Source organism: Epinephelus fuscoguttatus, linkage group LG1, assembly GCF_011397635.1.
Source record: "Epinephelus fuscoguttatus linkage group LG1, E.fuscoguttatus.final_Chr_v1".
Lineage (NCBI taxonomy): Eukaryota > Metazoa > Chordata > Actinopteri > Perciformes > Serranidae > Epinephelus > Epinephelus fuscoguttatus.
This window is the reverse complement of record NC_064752.1, coordinates 30,454,250-30,473,670: the sequence shown is the minus strand read 5'-3', so window position 1 is coordinate 30,473,670 and position 19,421 is coordinate 30,454,250. Positions and strand designations below refer to the sequence as shown.

The window sequence follows — 19,421 nt, the reverse complement described above, 5'->3', positions numbered from 1 at the left end:
CCAGTGTGGAGGGGTGTTTACACTGATCCGTCTGCAGTAGGGCGTCCTCTGCAGGATGGGAGAGCTCTTTGTTTCAGGAGGCTGCATTATAAGTGTTAAAGATTAAAATCGTGCGTTTTCCAGGTTGACTGTGTTTATTTATTTGTTTAAACAAGGTGTCCTCATGGTCAGGACGGTGCAGGGCCTGGCTGCAGTAGCAGGGTGACGGCTCTGTGTGTCTCAGAGTAGTGACGTGTGTTAGCGGCTTGTCTGGTGACGTGTCTCTACTGCTCTCTCTTTTCTTACGGAGCGGCTGGATGGAGCCACACTGACTCCGCTGAGCACTCAAACTGGTACCAGTAACACGGCAGGAGTCGGCCTAAGGACACCATGGGGAGTACGTGACATTCTTCACTTGTATACACGTGTTCAGGGTGGTGGAATATACCTGCTGTCTTTTTTTTTTTTTATCTTAAACAATAGCGGATATAAAGCGTTCGTCGGCAAGCTAATTGGCTAACCTTGGATAGGTTAACGCTAGGTGGCAAGTTGTAGCTAGCTTACAACTGGAGCTAGCTTTTATTTTAATTAAATTATGTCTCGCTGGGGTGTAGTAGCATTTAGCTGACAGTCGGAGCCAGTTTTTGACATCTTGCCTTCGTCTTTTAAATCGGTGCTTCCTCTTTTTGTGATTCACTGCACACTCGTTTTGTGATTGTAGCTAGTTAGCATCATGCTAGCTGTCTGTGCTGTGTAACCAGGGTAGTTTACTGTAAAGACAAGCTGATACTGGCTTCTTCTCCTTTTTTAAATGAGCATGTTGAAAGGTTTGCAATGTCAAATTGACTAGTGGAGTATCAGAGGATAATTCAGTGGCATGTGTTAAATCGCCTGCTGTCAAAGTCAATTTCAGTGATTGACACAGCTGATCAGCCATAAGAGGAAACACTCAGTAGCCAGGCGCTGCTAAATGACCAGCGTTACACACCAGATACAAGTTACTGTCAACCTTGCTCAAGCTTATTTATTTATTTTTTGTCTCTGCATAGATATTGCTGAGGTAATACAGCTTGTTGCTGCATTGGCCAGTTGACCGCTGGCAGCTGTTTAGCCTGTTGGTAGTGCTGACGTAGCATCTACAGTAACCTTGTTTAAGAAGATCTGCATCAACTCAAGATGACTCAAATAAGTGTGGTGTCAATGCAATGTCTCTTATGTGTTTTAACTTGATAATGTCTGTCTGCAGTTAAATTTTTGGAGGTCATCAAGCCGTTCTGTGCGGTCTTGCCAGAAATTCAGAAACCAGAAAGAAAGGTACGTTCAGGTCATTTTTAACATCAGTTGCATTATGTCAGCACTGTGCATGTATGAGTGGATATGACTAACTTCTGCTCATTTTTTTAATCCTCACAGATTCAGTTCAGGGAAAAAGTACTATGGACCGCCATCACGCTATTCATCTTTCTGGTGTGCTGCCAGGTTAGTATCTGTTGATGTCAACCAACCTGCTGTTTATTTAGTGGTGATAGTGGTTTGTGACAGTGTTTTATATCTTTTTTTTCTTGATTCAGATTCCTCTCTTCGGCATCATGTCTTCAGATTCAGCAGATCCCTTCTACTGGATGAGAGTAATCTTGGCTTCCAACAGAGGTGCTTGAGTTGTATTTGTTAAACAGGGTTAATCATATGGTTCTTTGTGTCTTGTGCAGCTCCAACAAGTAGAAATAATCTAATTTCAGTGTTGTTATCAGACCTGACATAATCTTGTTATCAGATGTGATGAGTCAAAGGTCAACAGATGTAGGCCTGTGTGCTTTGTTTCTGATGCTGCTGCTTTTGTTGTACTAACTGAGACTTAAAGTGACACTAATGCTGTTCACCTCCAGGTACTCTGATGGAGCTGGGTATCTCACCCATTGTCACCTCAGGCCTTATTATGCAGCTGCTGGCTGGTGCCAAGATCATTGAGGTGGGAGACACTCCCAAGGACAGAGCCCTCTTCAACGGAGCTCAGAAATGTAGGTCTACTACTTGCCGCATATGCTATCTTTAGAGCCTGTCAAGTACCTTTTGAAAACATGAAGGTTGTTTATTTGCTTTGAAGATAGCAGACACAATACACTGTTCAGTAACATCAGTAGTAGCTGTCCCTGCAAGCCTGCCAATTGCAAATCATTTTTCTCTGTCTCTCTGCAGTGTTTGGAATGATCATCACCATTGGACAGGCCATTGTATATGTTATGACTGGCATGTATGGAGACCCTTCAGAGATGGGTGCTGGGATATGCTTGCTCATCATCATCCAGGTTAATAACAACTCTCTGTGCTGCTGTCCAGCATGATATGTGGAAATGTGGATGTAGAAGCAGAGACAGTATATTTCCAAGGTGTAGGCTCTCTGTCTGAAATAGTTTCTTCTTTCTTTCATTCAGGATTTTATTAACAATAGAAAAAACAATCTCCTGCTAAAATAACATTTGTCAGTCAAAATATTTAACTCACATCCTTTATAGCAGTCTGTCAGCCTGGTTTAAATGTGTGAAGCACTTAGAGAATGAATGTAAACCATGTTAGACATTATTTTCTTGTGGCAAGCAGACAATAAAGATGAGGTTCTAATCATCTCCCTTCGTGAGATAGGCAAAAATCAGAAAATTCAAATGCTGACAGGTTCATTTGGACTGTCATTAGTGTTTGTTGTGCACAGCTATTTCAAACAGCTTTTGGTCTGCTTGAATCGGATCTTTACAAACCTCCTGTCCATTTCTTCAGCTCTTCGTTGCAGGTCTTATTGTCTTGCTGCTGGATGAGCTGCTCCAGAAGGGCTATGGTCTGGGCTCGGGTATCTCTCTCTTCATTGCAACTAACATCTGTGAGACAATCGTGTGGAAGGCATTCAGCCCCACCACTGTCAACACAGGCAGAGGTATGGGCACTGGGGACGTGTACATTTTTAAAGCTGAGTGATGAAAAAGGAAATAAATCTTTATGTGTATTGTAATGGCTAACCCTGTGACTCCCGTTGTTTACCCAGGTACTGAGTTTGAGGGAGCCATCATTGCTCTCTTTCATCTCCTGGCCACCCGCACAGACAAGGTGCGTGCCCTGAGAGAGGCCTTCTACAGACAAAACCTGCCTAACCTCATGAACCTCATCGCCACCGTCTTCGTGTTTGCAGTGGTAATATACTTCCAGGTGAGCTTGCAACAGCAACTTAAGACATTCTAGTGTCTTACATGCTTTTATTGCACTGAAGGACGACATGTTTTGAAACAAATATCTGCTTACTGATTGCCACACGTTGTTACATCACCAGGGCTTCAGGGTGGACCTGCCCATCAAGTCAGCACGCTACCGTGGTCAGTACAACACCTACCCCATCAAACTGTTCTACACGTCCAACATCCCCATCATCCTGCAGTCTGCCCTGGTCTCCAATCTCTACGTAATATCTCAGATGCTCTCAACGCGTTTCAGTGGAAACTTCCTCGTCAACCTCCTGGGAACCTGGTCTGTAAGTATATATAATGGATGTTTGGCCTCCAGCACATCAAGTGTCAGTCCTTGGAACATGTTTAGAGATCAGAACACTGTATCAAGGAATCTTGATTTGCCTGAAGAGGGTACAGTCAGGTGCCATCTCTTGTGTATTAGGCCCTGTCTACACATATACAGATATTTTTGAACACAAAAATGACTTCAAACACTTGCCAATGATAGCTGTCTTCCACAGTCTCTACTTGTCGCACTGATTGTTAAGTATACAGGCTAACGTTTTTTAAAACACCTAGTGAAGATGTCGACACTGTTTATTCCCCTTCAATTTAAGGATGAGGAATCTCACTCAAAGATACAAGTGATGTCCTGGACATGTGAACATTTTCTTTCCACTCTCTGTTTTCAAACATATCTGTGCACATGTAGATGGGGCCTTAGTTAGTCAAAGAAATGCAGCATCTGACTTACAAAATCTTTTTCTTTTTAGGACACCTCGACTGGTGGACCAGCTCGGGCCTACCCAGTGGGCGGTCTCTGCTACTACCTATCACCTCCAGAGTCGTTTGGTTCTGTCCTGGACGACCCGGTTCATGCTGTTATCTACATTGTCTTCATGCTTGGCTCCTGCGCCTTCTTCTCCAAGACCTGGATTGAGGTTTCAGGATCCTCTGCCAAAGATGTAAGTCTGTGTTTATGCAAGCATTTGCCACTTGCTTTGTGTCAGTCCCACGTAAAATTAACCCACGCATATCACTTCATGTGTCAGGTGGCGAAGCAGCTGAAGGAGCAACAGATGGTAATGAGGGGACATAGGGAGACCTCTATGGTGCATGAGCTTAACAGGTACAAAGCAAACTTGCAAACAGGATTCATGTTTGTTATTTGCAGCATATGGAAAGTTGTTCTTCAGAATTTTTATGTATTAATAATGGATTTACGATTCACAGGTACATCCCCACAGCTGCTGCCTTCGGTGGCCTCTGCATAGGAGGGCTGTCTGTCATGGCTGACTTCCTGGGTGCCATTGGTTCGGGTACAGGAATTCTCTTGGCTGTGACCATCATCTACCAGTACTTTGAAATCTTTGTAAAGGAGCAGAGTGAAGTCGGCAGCATGGGAGCGCTGCTCTTCTAGAAAATACCAACCTTCTGACACACATCAGACACAAAGCATTCATCCCCTTATCATGTTTTTTATTTTGCATTTTTTTTGCAATTCGCACAATCACTACATTTTGCAGCTGGGATAGGTAATTTTCTCCACCGCCTGTGTTTTCCACCATTACCTCTCTAGCATGACAATGCTGAGAAAACTGTTTCGGTTACTCCCAGCGCTGAGCATAGTATTGTGTGTCATCAGTCCTTCTACTCCAATAGCTATTACCCATCTCTCTGCAGGCTGCCTAAATCCCCACTGACTGTCTCATCAGCTGAAGAATGCCTAAAAGCACACACGTGTGGGGTGCTGTCTCTGACTTACCTCAGGCATTGTTCATTGCAGCATGTTCAAGGAACACTAAGACAGCGACAATGTGTTAGTGCTTATTTTGAGCTGGAAGCACTGCCTGGACATTTTGGGGGAGCCGAAAGAAAGCCATGTCATGTTCATCACAGGTAGCAATCACGCTTGAGGTTTCTGGGGGCCCTATGGTAAGGATGTAAAAAGTATGAATAAAAAATGCTTGTACTCCTGATAAGGTTTCTGGTAATCTCAGAGAAGCTGTTGGTGGTTTTTATTTACCCTTATTTTGATATTTTAAATGATGGACTATGTTTATATTCACTCTGGTCTTATGTAGGGCACAGTGTTTGTCCTCTGTCTCTGGGTCCTCAAAGGAAAGTGTTTGTCTGTGTGTCATCATGCTCTTTTATTCCCAGACTGAATCGCTGCACAAAATACTGCCGAGATGGTCGGGATGAGGGTGGGTTTGATAGGGACGAAAGGGGGTTTCATTTTGGTTTTTACTTTATGTAACAGACATAATTGTGTTATTAAAAAAAACAGGATTTTTTTTTCCAACAAACTTGACATTGTGTTTTGATTCCTATTGTCTACTTGTGTCCTTGCATGTTCTGTGACCACTACAGGATACTATTTGTGGGTCAAATTATAAAGAATAACAACATGGCATAACAGTGGTCTTAGGGCACATTATTAAAAAGTTACAGCTGGATTTGGCACAAAAGGACAGGGCTGAAAATATGTTTTTGTCCACCTCCCTCTGCTAAAGGGCAATAAGACGAACTTCCAGCAACAAGCTTTGACATAGTTATGAACTTCCTAAGGCTGTCAGTTTGATAATAGCCTCTAGAGTTGAGACAAGTTTATGTCCATCAAGCTTTGATCTATAACTTGATTGTAGTTTAATTCAGTTTGTGTGCTTTTAATGACTTACCTTCCACTAGAGGTCACTGTGTGAGGTTTAAAATGAGCTTACATCCCATAGTAAAGAGTAAAATACAAGGGGAGATTTTGCTGTTGTAACTGTATGTGCCAGCACATCACTATCAGCAGTCTTCTCTCATTACATTAGATGTTGCGTAATAGAGCTTTATTGTGACAATGAAACAAGGATAGAATAGAAATCACTTCATGACCAATCAGAAGTCCAGTCACCTGACTGACTATGACTATTAAATATTTCTATATATCCTATAATCTGCAGATTGAATGTCACCAAACATAAGTTAAGAGGCAGTGCACTGACGGATATTTACTAGGGTGATCAGTAAGAATAGTTTTTTTAATGATTTTTTTTCCCTCAACTTGCTTTGTCGTTAACCATTTTGTCCCCAAGTTAACTTTTCCATCTGCTAGCTGGGGCCTTGTAGCTCTGAGACTGTAGGACGTGTGAGCTTGGTTATTATCTGTAGTTTGTCATGCGCACCAGTGAGGTAGAAATTAATCACCTCCTCAGGGATGGAGCAGACAAAAACAAAAAAACTGTCCTCTGATTGCTTTGGTCGAGAGAGGTACAGAGATCATTTCAAGGGCTTTATCATGACTCACAAGGTGATGTGACTGCAACAGAGCTGAAAACAGAAGGAAACTTGATAAGTCAAAATAAAAATGGCAGATTATTGTTACATTTATTTGCAAATTCAGATTATTTAAAATGATTCACTAACTTTTGATTTTACTTTTATAAAAAATAATCTAAGAATATCTATAAATGTCTTGTAGTCATTTTCTTCTGCTTATTTATTTTAATATTTATTTACTGATTTCTGTATTTAAGAAACACAGTGTTTGTCCTCTGTCTCTGTACACAAGGAAAGTGTTTGTCTGTGTGTCATCACTTTTTGTGATTCCCAGATGTGCTGCCTGATATAAAAGTCGGGAAATCCAGTTGTAGTCTCTTCTTGTCAATCAATTCAATCAATCAATTTTATTTATAAAGCCCAATATTAAAAAAACAATTTTTTTTTCAACAAACTTGACATTGTGTTTTGATTCCTATCTACTTGTGTCCTTAAGACATGTTCTCACTACAGGATAAGGAAAAACTAAAGAATAACCCCTTTAACATGGGGAAAAACAGTAGAAACCTCAGGAAGAGTTACAGCTGGATCCCTCTTCCAGGACGGACAGGGCTGAAAATAGATGTCATACAGATCAACATGCTAACAATAACAGTAATCCAGCAACAAGAGAGAGAGAGAGAGAGAGATATGCAGGTAATGACAGTATCTTATAACAACATTAATGGAAGTAATAATATTATAGTTATAGTTCTTTGATCTATAACTTGATGTTTTAAAGTATGTATTAATACCTGGCAGTATACATGTGAAAATGAGCTTACATATAGTATAATAACAGAAGAAGTAGACTAATGACTAATGTAACTGTATGTGCCAGCACAGCAGCTATCAGGCATCTGGCGGGACCACGGCAGCAGCAACCACACACGTCACGCTGTCCAGGCACCGCTGTGAATAGAGTTAATCTGAGAGACAGTGGAGCACAAGGCTCCGGAGAAGAACCTGAGACTATGACATCCAGAATGGCTTAGCTAGATGCAGTTATAGGATCAGAGAGAGAGAGAGAGAGAAGGAGAGAAGGTGCCCGGTGTATTATAGGGGGGTCCTCCGGCAGACTAGGCCTAAGTCAGCCTAACTAGGGGCTGGTACAGGGCAAGCCTGAGCCAGCCCTAACTATGCTTTATCAAAGAGGAAAGTCTTAAGTCTAGTCTTAAATGTCGGTGTCTGCCTCCCGGACCGTAACAGGAAGATGATTCCACAGGAGAGGAGCCTGATAGCTAAAGGCTCTGGCTCCTGATCTACTCTGGAGACTTTGTCAGGGACCAGTGATTAATCACCTCGTTCTCAGGGAGTGGAGCAGATAAAAACAAAAACTGTCCTCTGATTGCTCTCTAAGATATGATGGAGCTTGACCATTTAGAGCTTTATAAGTTAACAGTAGGATTTTAAATTCAATTCTGGATTTTACAGGGAGCCAGTGCAGAGAAGCTAAAACAGGAGAAATATGATCTCGTTTCTTAGTTCCTGTTAGTACACGTGCTGCTGCATTCTGAATTAGCTGGAGAGTTTTTAAGGACTTACTAGAGCTACCTGATAATGAAGTTACAATATAAATGTCTTGTAGCGTGGACCAATTTTCTTCTGCATCTTTTATTTTAATAGGCCTAATTTTACTGATTTCTGATGAAAAAACAACGGTGCATTAAATGAGAATTAAAAGACAAATCTTGATCAAATGTTACTCCGAGGTTTCTTACGGTAGTGGCAGGGGCCAGAGCAATGCCATCTAGAGAAACTATGTCATCAGATAAAGAGTCTCTGAGTTGTTTGGGGCCTTGTGAATGTGGAATTTTATATATCAATAATAGAATTACATTTTCCCACCTCATTACCTTTAAATTACAGCAAAATATCTCTATCCTACAATTGAATTGTCTGTCCACTTTTCCATGTTAAATAATGTTGAACATCCACCCAAAATATCCTGGTACACATACGGGAATAAAACAAATGACATAAAGTGGGCTACAAGAATATTCAACATCTATCCTAAATCTCTCCAGTGTCTTCTTTGTTGCTGGATAGATTTGATGCAACATTTTTAAGGTATACCCTTTTGTTTTTATTGACAAAATGAGCATGTACAAAAAAATCATTAATGACAAAACATGTAGAAAAGTCCACGTAGAGATGACAAGTGTATGTGAAGAGTATGAATAACAATAGGCCTATTTCAAGACAATGACATCAAAGTAAACAAACAAACAGCCCAAAAATTGCATAATTTTCCAACAACTTGATTTTTTTTTTATTATTATATCTATAAAGAAATTAAAAAAAGAAAAAGACTTGTTATTTGTTTCTTTGTTTGTTATTATATTTATATATTATTCAAATTAATAATTTTAAATATTTTTATATTTTTTTTGGGTTATATTTATTTATTAATTGTATGTATCTTTTCAAAAAGACCGGGTGACGTCATTATCGTGCGCCGACATGTGACCCAGGTCAGAGGCTGTCGGACGCCGGGTGGCTTGTCAAATGAGATCCCTGCAGTTGTTAAGTAATTCCTGTCACACCGGTCATTTCTTACCACAGACGGCGAGACTCGACGGACTCGAACAGCGGCAGACATGTCGTACTGCAGGCAGGAGGGTAACTACACTCTCCTTTCATTCATTTGCACTCAGCGGCGGGGCAATGTCACCGAGCGAGCCACCATGCTAGGCTAACTTTCCAGACACAGCGTCGACTTACCGCAGATCACAGCAGGTTAGCTTCGTGGCTAGCTGCGAGTAAGGCTCTGGGAACAGTACAGAGAGGTTTATAATAGGGGCTGGCTTTGTAATGACGTGATGCACATGTCGCTGTCGTCAGTTCATACGTAAGTTACAAACTGAGTGAAACGTCATGTCTGATCGTGGTGGTGTGACGTTACTGTCAGGGCTACCAAACGGCAGAGCAGGTTAACTCAAGTCAAAGATGGTGGCATACTGGTCCTTTAAGAGTCGCCATCAACCACACAGTACAGCTTTACTCCTCCAGGTCTTTTCTTTATGTTAACCTGTGATGTTGTTTGTGTTTTTGTCTTATAGGTAAAGATCGCATCATCTTTGTGACCAAGGAGGACCATGAGGCACCCAGCAATGCTGAGCTCATTGCAGATGACCCCAATGATCCTTATGAGGAGCAGGGTGAGTCACTCTAGTGGACCTGACCTCCAAACACCTCGTAAAGGTTTTCTACTAACTTGGTTTTGCTGCTTCTCTGTTTCTTTAGGTCTGATCCTCCCAAATGGTGACATCAACTGGAACTGCCCGTGTCTGGGCGGCATGGCCAGTGGACCGTGCGGCTCTCAGTTCAAGGATGCCTTTTCCTGCTTCCACTACAGTAAGGAAGAGGTGAAGGGCTCCGAGTGCATCGACCAGTTCCGTGGCATGCAGGAGTGCATGCAGAGGTACCCTGAGCTCTATCCTCAGGAGGAGGATAAAGAAAGCTCCTCCCAAGCAGAGTCCGGCTCTGGATCTGTCTCCACCGCCCCGCCTGAGGGCTCTGCCTCACCTCCTGAAACTGACTCTACCCCTGCCACTTCAACATCCGAGTCTGCTGCCTCATCTGACAGCACAGCGCCGACAGACAACCAGACTGCCAGCTAAGGTCCATCAGTTGTCATTCAGGCTTCTCTGTGTGCAAGCACTGCCCAGCATAACTGACTCTCCATGAGGAGCTGTGTTCGGTCTCTCCTCCTGTCTAAGCCTGCAGAGAGGAGCTCACTGACACAGCTCTGACACTGACGGGTGATATTTACATCAGAGCAGGACTTTGTGAATGCTGAGAAATGTAGCGTATGTACAGACATATAGGCTGCTTTGTTTGCTGAGCGCTCAGAAAATCATTGAATAATATGATTTGATGACAGCAGGCCGAGCCACTCGCTGCAGGGACATTGGCTGAAAGACTCACTGTATATGCAATAGAAATTTAATTTGCGTGTTCTCAATCAGAAGAGCTTCATTATGTGTGTTGTCTCTGTTAATGTCGGCTGGTCAGGAATACCACTTAACACTGATTTATTACTAATCAATTTGACAGAAATCTAAGCAGTAATCAGTAGATTTATTGATTTGGGCAATTTAACAGTTTCATCCCTTTTGCTTTCATCACTTGAGAGACCAAACAAAGGTAATTGGTAAGAAACCAAGGTTACTGTGGGGCTGGGTATCAGTACGAGATACTTGTAAGCTAGTGACCAAAATAACACAGTACCAAGTACTATTGAAACTTCTCCAGTCAAATGATACCTGCACTCGATATTTTTTTTAACCCAGATCAGGGAAAAATGACTATTCGTGGAGTGTTGCTCACAGCCAATCGCTGCAAGAGTTCTTCAATTTAATGCAATGTGTGATTGGCCCACTACCACAGCAGCTACAACCTATACAGTCTGTGGTGTGGTGAAGTCGAGTGCGGTGTATTTGACAGTCGAATGAGGTGCTCTAGTGGTATCGGTATAACTTTAAAGGTACTGGTATGGGTACAGTAATTTTCTAAATGATACCCAGTCCTAATGGTTACAGTTTCTGTTCAGTAAACATTACATCAAGAGATGTTTTTAGCTGTTTGTCGACATCTTGTAGAAACGTCACAGTCTCCATCTCTATCTACATCCGGTGCTGTATGAACAGTGGTCATCATGTTTAATCGACACTGTATCTGGCCTAGACCAAAGTGGTGTGTCACCTTTAACTGTCACTGCATAAATGTTTCATTGTCTTTACACTGTCTAGAGAGTCTCCACTTGGATGCTGTGATCACCATTCAGTGACATTCAGGCCTTAAAAGACTTGATGGGTTTGTCTCAAATGTGTCCAAATTAAAATAATCATTGAACAGTTTAAATTACATCTTTCTTTTTGTTCCTTTAAAGTCAAACACAGCACCACACAGCGATTTTCTTTTTTGCATGTTCAAACTCGTGGGCGTGGACGTGAGCTTTTTGTCACTGAGATTGCTGAGAAGATTTACAGGTTGAGAAGATAAACGTGCAACCGTGTGTATCATGTCAGAACCACACTGGCATATTTTACATTCTTCACTTATCTCATTACATTGCCTTTGTATTGGTAACATTATAGTTTCATAGCATTTCATTCAATCTGAATTATACAGGTTGAGCTTTCAAGATGTGTTATATTTACTAGCCATAAGAAAAGTTATGTTATTTTTTTAATTTTTATAATTTAAAAAAACCCTTTCAGATATGTTTTATGACACAAAAACGCTCTGCTAGGTGTAATAAGTTGTCTTTTTGTGTCCACAAAACAGTTCAGTTACCTCAAAAATTAAATATGTTCAAAATTATATCTACTCTTTTTCCTTCATGGAAAAATCCAAAATCTACAAATATTCACATTTTTGTGCCTCAAAGTTTTAACTGCTGTACACAATATGTCTCTCACTAAAAAAAAGGTCCATTCTCAGTGTTTGGACCCTGGAAGTTTAAATTTCCATATAACTCGGCATAGTGAAACTCAAACATCCCAGTGAAGTAACAATAAGCAAAATGGGACTTAAGGAAACCCAGTTGGACATTCAGAGAGCTAAAACTCAAAAGTTTTGCCCATAGCATAATTTTATATAGCTACGGCTACCGTAATCTTTTGTACAACAGAAAGAGGAGATAAAACATTGAATCAGAGATTTCTTCACTCAGATCGTAACACATCCAGGTATTTATTTCAGTCTTTATTTTGTGTCGAGCGCTCACACATTGTGAGTACCTTCCTTCAATATTGTGACCCAGACTGATCATGAGTTTGACTTGTGGATTATTTCTTCCTGGTGACAGGGCATGTTGTCCGGTGATTTTTCAGTCCCCTTTCTGAATTGTCCACTGACTCAAACTGCCTTGTGAAATCCTCTTAAGTCTGCCCTGCCTTTCCTTGGATCATATGGTTCATGGACATCCATTCCTCAGGCCCTCTGATACAAGAAGACCAAGTCGGGGTGTCCATGGGACCACCACACTCTGCATGGTAACCAGCAGACGGCCTGTCCTGGCCTCCTCTGGGCCTGCCAGCAGGTACTCCATACCTGGTGTGAAGGGTAAGACGTTATTTAATTCAATCTAAAAACAAATTATCTGTTTGGTCCTCTTGAATACTCATCTTTTCATGATAAAAGTCTCTTAAACAAAACCACGAACTGAACATTCCTGTGTTTAACGTATATCACATATTCCTTTTCTTTGTCATGTTTGGGCCTTATCTTACCTGGGTTAAGGATAGGACAGGTGCAGCCACGGCTGGTCCAGGACAGAGGATAGATGCTGATGGTCCCCAAGGAGAGCGCCACTTGGCCTGATTGAAGAACCTTGCGAACTTTGACCTGCACTTCCGCATGACTGCCTTTGTCATGAGCAGACAGCACACTGGCTTTGATCACTGTCATGGACCGCAGAGAAAAACAGAAGACTGAAGAGACATTTTGAAGCAAGTATAGTAGATTTTAATCAATCATACAATTAGCATATAATGGTTATATATATTTTTTCTTACCATAATCATGTTTGGTCTTACAGAGGTCAGACGCACTTCTCAGCTTTCTCTCCTTACAGCTACACTTTCCTGTGTGCAGACATTAAGTTATGCTCTGATCCACTTTTATCTCCATAATTACACAATATGAAACACTATCATTCCACAATTTTTAAGCCCTACAATGCAGATGAACATCACAGTTAAAGGGTAACTTGAGTATTTTTCAATCTGGACCATAATTTCCCATGTTTTGTGTTTAAGTGACAAATGGGAACAACAATTTTTGAAGTTGGTCAAGTATTGTGGAAAGGGTGCAGCTGGCAGTGGCAAAACAGGCTGCATTTAAATAAATGGTAATTTTATCATTGTAAAACACACATCATTCAAAGCTTGCGGGAACAAAGTAAAACCCACAAAAGCCATCTCAGTTCTTCTTTCCACTGTGCCAACAATCACCAACTCTGGTTTTGTTAAAATAACCCCTTAATTCACTCAGTAAGATGTGAAAATATGCTGGATTTATACACGCTAAAATTACTGTTTATTTAAATGGAGTCTGGTCTGTTTGGTGATAGCAATTACAGGGCGGTTTCTGGTTAAACAAAAAGGATCTTACTTTTAAACAAAAGGTCTGTCTTTGTAAGGATGCTTTCCATAATCTTGTCAGACACCAGAATAACAATTTGAGCCTGTCAGTGGCAAAAACAAACACTTTTAGTGATGGTACATAAATTGTTGTCCCCATTTGTCACTAAGACACAAAAACATGGGAAACAGGGCCAGGCTGAAAAATACTGAAGTTACTCTTTAATTAGAAACACATCAGTAAGTTGTTACAACACTCACCTGTGTAATGCAGAGCAGAGACTGCAAGCTCCTTCGACCACTGTACATCTTCTTCTATTGTGAACATGTGATCCAGATCAGGGATTTTTCCACCAATGGGCACATTGAACACTTGATTATGTGAGTAGCTGCAAAAGTGGAATTGAGAGATCACTGTTAACAATCAATTTTAGCTTCTGTGTAAATGTGTAAAGAATGTGGTCATGAGTGAAGCATATGGCTAACCTGCTTAGACACTGCCCAGTGGTTGGATCACAGCTGTGAGGGCAGACACAGGGTTTACAGCCCTCCTCTCCAAAACCCCAATAACCAGGCAGGCAGTGGCTGCAGCTTGTGCCGCCCACACCAGGTTTGCAGTGGCACTGCCCGCTTCTAGGATGGCACCAGTGTCCCTCCTCTCCAGCACGAGGAGGCAAAGAGCCCTGTGGATCACACCAGCAGCCTGAGAAGCAGAGACACAAATACAGTTGTGTACGCTGCTGAAACATTTGGTGTCAAATTATGAATTTACAAACATGTTCCAGCAGGTGGAGCTGTATTATGGTTCTTTTTCATTTTTCCCACAGCCCTCCCTGACTTCAAATTATTCCACTAAGATCAAATCAGTCATTAAACTTCCTTTTACTTTGCTTTTCTGATGGGTTGAAAACACATGAGCCAATCTCACGCCAGCTCTGAGTCCCTTACGTGTGCAGGCATGGGGGGAGTTGAGTGGCAGGGATGGGTGGCGGTGGTAGCCGTGGCGACAGCGCTGGCACCTGCGCCCGACAGTGTTGTGTCTGCAGTCATCACAAACGCCCCCACTGGTACCGCCGGAAGAAAGCCATGCCCGCTGAGAGAAGTGACAGCTATCTGCGTGACCGTGGCACTGGCACTCTGAAGTCACAGCGATCAGACAGACGAGAGAGAGACAATGTGAGGACATCAGGATGGAGAGGAGAGAGAAAGCAAACAGGGATCATGGGTAATGGGCAAAGTCTGTGTTAGATTTTTGTTGTCAAAATGATTTGCAACCTGTGCTGACATACAGAACAAAATTTAAAGAGTATAGACCACCCAGACAACTTAGAGCCAAAGGTGCACTGACTTCATGTGACCGGCAGTATGAGGAAATCTCTGAATAGTTCTTAAAAAGCTTAATACGTTTTTGTTTGTATGCTTTGGGCCTTGATTATGTATTTAAAACTCGGCTATATAGAGCCTTAAAAAGTATTTTATATATTGCAAATCTCCCCTTCATCTCTGGCTTTGTCTCTGTCAGTAAGATGAGCGTTGTGCAGTCCTGCTGGTGGTCACTTACTCTGGCACGGGTTGGACTCCCCGCTGCTGCTGTTGGCAGGCCTCCAGGGACGATCATTGTAGAGCAGAGCACACTTCTCACAGTGATCCCCCACTGTGTGGTGAGTACACAGGCACCTACCGGACACCTGGAAAACACATCTGGAGCTGCTCAGTTACCTCACCTACACGAGCAGACGTTAGACACCTGCTGTCTGGAGTCAGCTATAAAATACACCCAGGCAGGTGGTGTAAAGAGTAAATCGAGCTATTTAAAGCTCTTTAACTGGCGATTTTTCCATCAACAAGTACATTTAACATCTGGACCTAACATCCTGACATGTGTGTTATACAAGACTGTAATAGAACACAGGCCAACATACAGGAAAAGCCACTCACCATGTTGCTGTCCTGTCTAGTGTCTTGGCTGTTGTTGTGTGGTACACAATACTCAGCATGTCCATGGCACAGGCACGTCCCTCTGGCTAGTAAAGTATAAATAGCATAAGGTGCTGAGTCTGGGCTTTCTGCGGTGGATAAGGAAGTCAGAGCTGAGGCTGTGTGGCTTGTCCATTCTGCAGGGGGATTTGGAGGTGCCGGACAGCTCTGAGGTTTTAGCAGTCTGATGCGGAGGTTAGTGAGGGTGAGGCGGGCGAGGGCCTCTGGACTGTAAGCATCCAGTGCTTTAGCACTGTTGGGGTCTAGTGTCCGTAATATGACCTGGGAGGAGGAACAGAGACCTAGTCAGCACCAAATCAAAATTATGGATCCTCTAGAAGATAATACATTACATGTAGGGCTGCAACGATCCATCAATTAATCGATTAGTTGTCAACTATTTAGGTATTTAAGATTGCAGCTCGTTAAATGGAAATACTCCCTGGTTTCTTCACTCCTCTGTGACAGTAAACTGAATATCTTTGGGTTGTGGACAAAACAAGACATTTAAAGACATCTTGGGCTTTGTAAAACACCATTTCTGACATTTTATAGGCCAAAGTTATTTATTGAGGAAAATAACTGACAGATTAATTTACATTTAAATAATTGTTAGTCGTAGTACATCTTTGTGCATATTTCAGGTGGGGCCCTTCTGTCCTTTACAAAGTTCAGGCTTAAATCTAAATGTGACCTTGAACAACCTGCCTGAGGAGATAAAGCATCACAGAATCTGTGACTTCTTTAAAACCACTTCTGAAAACCCAATTTTCTAGACTTGCTTTTATGTGATGTCATCTTTTTTATAGCTTTTATTATTTCTATTTGTATGTGTTCTATTGACATGATGTGTGTGAAGATTCTCAGTCATCCAGGTCAGGATAATCATAAGTGCTTCTTGGAGACATTTCGCCTCTCATCCAAGAAGCTTCTTCAGTTCTGGATTGACATTTTTGCTTGTTTTGTCTTCATGTTTTAACCCTATCTTAACTTTAACTCAGTGTAGTCTTGCTTTTGTTTGGCCTTACTGTTTAGCTTTCTGTTATTAAAGTGCCTTCTAAGCGTGTCTTATATTTTGCCTGTCAAAGCACTCTGTTTTTAAAGGTGCCGTATAAATAAAGTTATTATTATGTTCTCTTACCTCCCCCCCTCTGCAGGGTGTAGCACTGGTATACCGAGATGTACACAACGAGCCTGGCTGAGTAAAATCATCAGGCAAACCAAACTCCGCACTGCAATTGTGTGCAAAGAGCTTAAGAGTTTCCCACGTCTTTCCAAAGTCAGCTGAGCGCTCGATGACCATGGCAGCAGGCCGCGGTGACCTGAACACCAAAACAACGTGGGACAGACAGAACTGTGTTTCCAGGTCCAACCGGATCTCATCCTGCTGCTCCTGTGTGGTGGACCCTGCACCTGATGCCCACCAGGTATCTGGATGCAAGAACGGGTCATCGGTCATGTGAGCAGATGGGTGGGTGTCCTTGAGGCAGGGGTGGGGAGTCACAGGAGGATGGGGGCAAGGGCCGTGGTGGGAGGAGCTGTTCTCACAGCAGCTTGAGTGGGTGAGGAGGGTCCTGCCACTCGCCAGGTTTCCAATGGGTGGACTGCAGGCATGGTCCACACATCTGGAAACTGACACAAAGGGTGATGGAGGGTCTGTTAGAGTCTTATCATATAGCAGAGTATATTATATAACACAGGTCAGTGCTTTCTGGTGGCAGAGAGGCATTCAAAAAAGAACAAGCACTTTCCAGCTCTGACATCATGGACCAAGTTCTCTTCATTGTGTTTGCTATGAATATTTAATTTCCCTGACCGCTGTGCCACTGCTGCTTGCTCTGATGTGACACAGAATACTGCTCTTTCCCCTTTGGACAGCTTTATTACTCTCAGGTTACAGATGGCAAGACACAACCAACTATACTATCAAATTTATTCATTTACATGTATGGATGGCCTTCACTTCATTTTAGAACAGGCAAAAAATAAGCAAATAAAATGTCCCCTGCAATTTAAGAACCGTGGTCACCAGGTCATCAATTTCTTGGACATTTAACGCAGCTGTGTCACATAACAGTCTGCCTAATCGTTCAGCCAGAATGACTCAAGTGATTCAGAGAAAGAGCATCAACAACAACAGATGGTGACGCACCGTCCTCACCTGCTCCGCTCCTCGTCACAACCAACAGCAGCCAGCAGAGCGCCACCAACATTTGATGTTGACCTTTCCAAACCATGCTAAACCTTCTCATCCTTGCTTCTGCTGTGCTCACAACATACACGGTGCGATAAACGCCTTCCAGTAGAGATTGGTCCCAACATTATGTTTAGCGAACAAGCGCATTTCCCTGCCAATTACGCAATGCGCAAAGATGAATCCAAGAGTAATTGTTTTCTGATATTGGAAGAAATCCTTGAAGTTCAAAGCATCCTCAGGAACAGCTTCCACTGACGGAAGATTGTGCGTCCCCTTTGCAGCAAAAGATGGATCATTGGTTAGTCCATAAGGGAATGTTACTAATTTCCATTTGACAGATGTTTCCATTATCCATTGTGCGCAATAAAAAGTGATTTAAATGAAAATGATTGGTTCTTTTATATGCTAATTAATCTATGTAATTGTTTTAATTAATTCACAGCCAATCTGAGAGCTCTGTGTCGCAGTCAGGTCCAGCGCTCTACGCGTTTACGCACAGAAGAGGCGTGTGCGCTCTATTTATCCAAGGTCCTCCCCGCCCACACACATGCATCTCTCTCTCTCTCTCACACACACACACACACACACACACACACACACACACACCGTGAAGACTATAACAACACTAAACCAAGACTACCCTGGACTGAGAAGGTACATTTTTCCCTCCTCTCTTTGGCCGACTTTCATCCATTGGGATTCCGCGCAGGGGAGGACAGACCTGCGACTTGCACGGGCTCGTCAACTCAGTTAATGTGAACCAGCCGCACAGCGCATACCAGCTAAACCAGGTCCCTCCACTATAACCAGGGCCTCGTAATTGGGCGAGGAAATTAGTTTATCTGCTTCTGCCCTCCTGTTTTTCAACTGCAGTAATTCCAAGTTACAGGTCTCTTTGAAGTCCAGCAGGAAACCTGAGAAGGGAGACAAAAATAGTCCTCGGTGCAGTTATTTGCAGCTTGATGGCGCATTGTGGCACCGAAAGAATCTGACAGCTTGGAGTTTCATGCAAATGACTTGGACAAGAAAAGGGCCTTTCTCCCATCTGTCTGCCTGACTGGGTAGATTACTCTGCCATTCTTCATCAAAGCTCCGGATCATAAACACATGGTCTGATACATGACAGTCGTTCTTTTTTGAATTCTTTTTAAACCACACACATCAGGAAATCTCACAGTCCTTTGCTGAGCCTGATGTATTTTCCTTCCCTGGCATTCTGAAGAATAAACACCCTGTCTCTTCAGTTTTATGGCTCCGCTTCAAGTACTAGGGGGCTCAGAAAATTGGAATGGACGCACAGAATTGGATTGCTTTCCATAAATGTCTTTAATGCCATACAAATTGTTTACAGACTGCTGCTTTCCACCAGAATGGAGAACAAAAACAGAATTACTAAGGAGTGGCATAAGGGCCAATGTTTGTGCTGACAGAAAATATAGTATGATGTTTACGAGCAGCCAGTAGTGGCCACTCACATCATTTTGTCCCAGCCATCAATCCTTATTACTGACATTTTTCCACCTGTGTTGATTTTAAATGTATCTTCCTATTTATTCCTCTTTTCCCACAGTTTCTCACCTCATATATCACTCCATCTCTATCTGCTGTACATTTGTCTTTGTTCACCCCTCGCTGGTCTTTCCTTTCATCTCTCTGTCC

At 42.4% G+C, this 19,421-nt stretch overlaps 3 protein-coding genes across 4 annotated transcripts; 2 read left to right on the top strand and 1 right to left on the bottom strand.

Moving 5' to 3' along the window:
- Nucleotides 1-243: 243 nt before the first annotated feature.
- LOC125891093 (protein transport protein Sec61 subunit alpha-like 1) lies at nt 244-5,505 on the top strand. Its single transcript, XM_049580061.1, has 12 exons — nt 244-376; nt 1,226-1,293; nt 1,393-1,458; nt 1,551-1,629; nt 1,866-1,997; nt 2,176-2,285; nt 2,752-2,905; nt 3,014-3,174; nt 3,296-3,493; nt 3,965-4,156; nt 4,244-4,320; nt 4,425-5,505. Exons 1-12 carry the CDS (start codon nt 370-372, stop codon nt 4,609-4,611), a joined length of 1,431 nt encoding a protein of 476 aa, XP_049436018.1. The 5' UTR covers nt 244-369; the 3' UTR covers nt 4,612-5,505.
- A 3,460-nt stretch (nt 5,506-8,965) lies between these two features.
- chchd4a (coiled-coil-helix-coiled-coil-helix domain containing 4a) lies at nt 8,966-11,363 on the top strand. The gene is made up of 3 exons (XM_049588209.1): nt 8,966-9,119; nt 9,560-9,658; nt 9,744-11,363. The coding sequence occupies exons 1-3, from the start codon at nt 9,098-9,100 to the stop codon at nt 10,118-10,120; spliced, it is 498 nt and encodes a 165-aa protein (XP_049444166.1). The 5' UTR covers nt 8,966-9,097; the 3' UTR covers nt 10,121-11,363.
- Nucleotides 11,364-12,254: 891 nt separating this feature from the next.
- Nucleotides 12,255-18,227, bottom strand: si:dkey-202e22.2 (netrin-4). 2 transcript variants are annotated; one of them, XM_049579254.1, is made up of 10 exons: nt 17,718-18,227; nt 16,707-17,197; nt 15,527-15,847; nt 15,150-15,276; nt 14,537-14,725; nt 14,075-14,291; nt 13,850-13,977; nt 13,022-13,090; nt 12,737-12,907; nt 12,255-12,557 (listed from the first exon to the last, which is right to left on the bottom strand). In XM_049579254.1, exons 1-10 carry the CDS (start codon nt 17,815-17,817, stop codon nt 12,421-12,423), a joined length of 1,950 nt encoding a protein of 649 aa, XP_049435211.1. In that variant the 5' UTR covers nt 17,818-18,227; the 3' UTR covers nt 12,255-12,420. The 2 variants fall into 2 exon arrangements, with proteins under 2 accessions (XP_049435211.1, XP_049435219.1); XM_049579262.1 differs by having other exon boundaries at nt 17,727-18,227.
- Nucleotides 18,228-19,421: the final 1,194 nt, after the last annotated feature.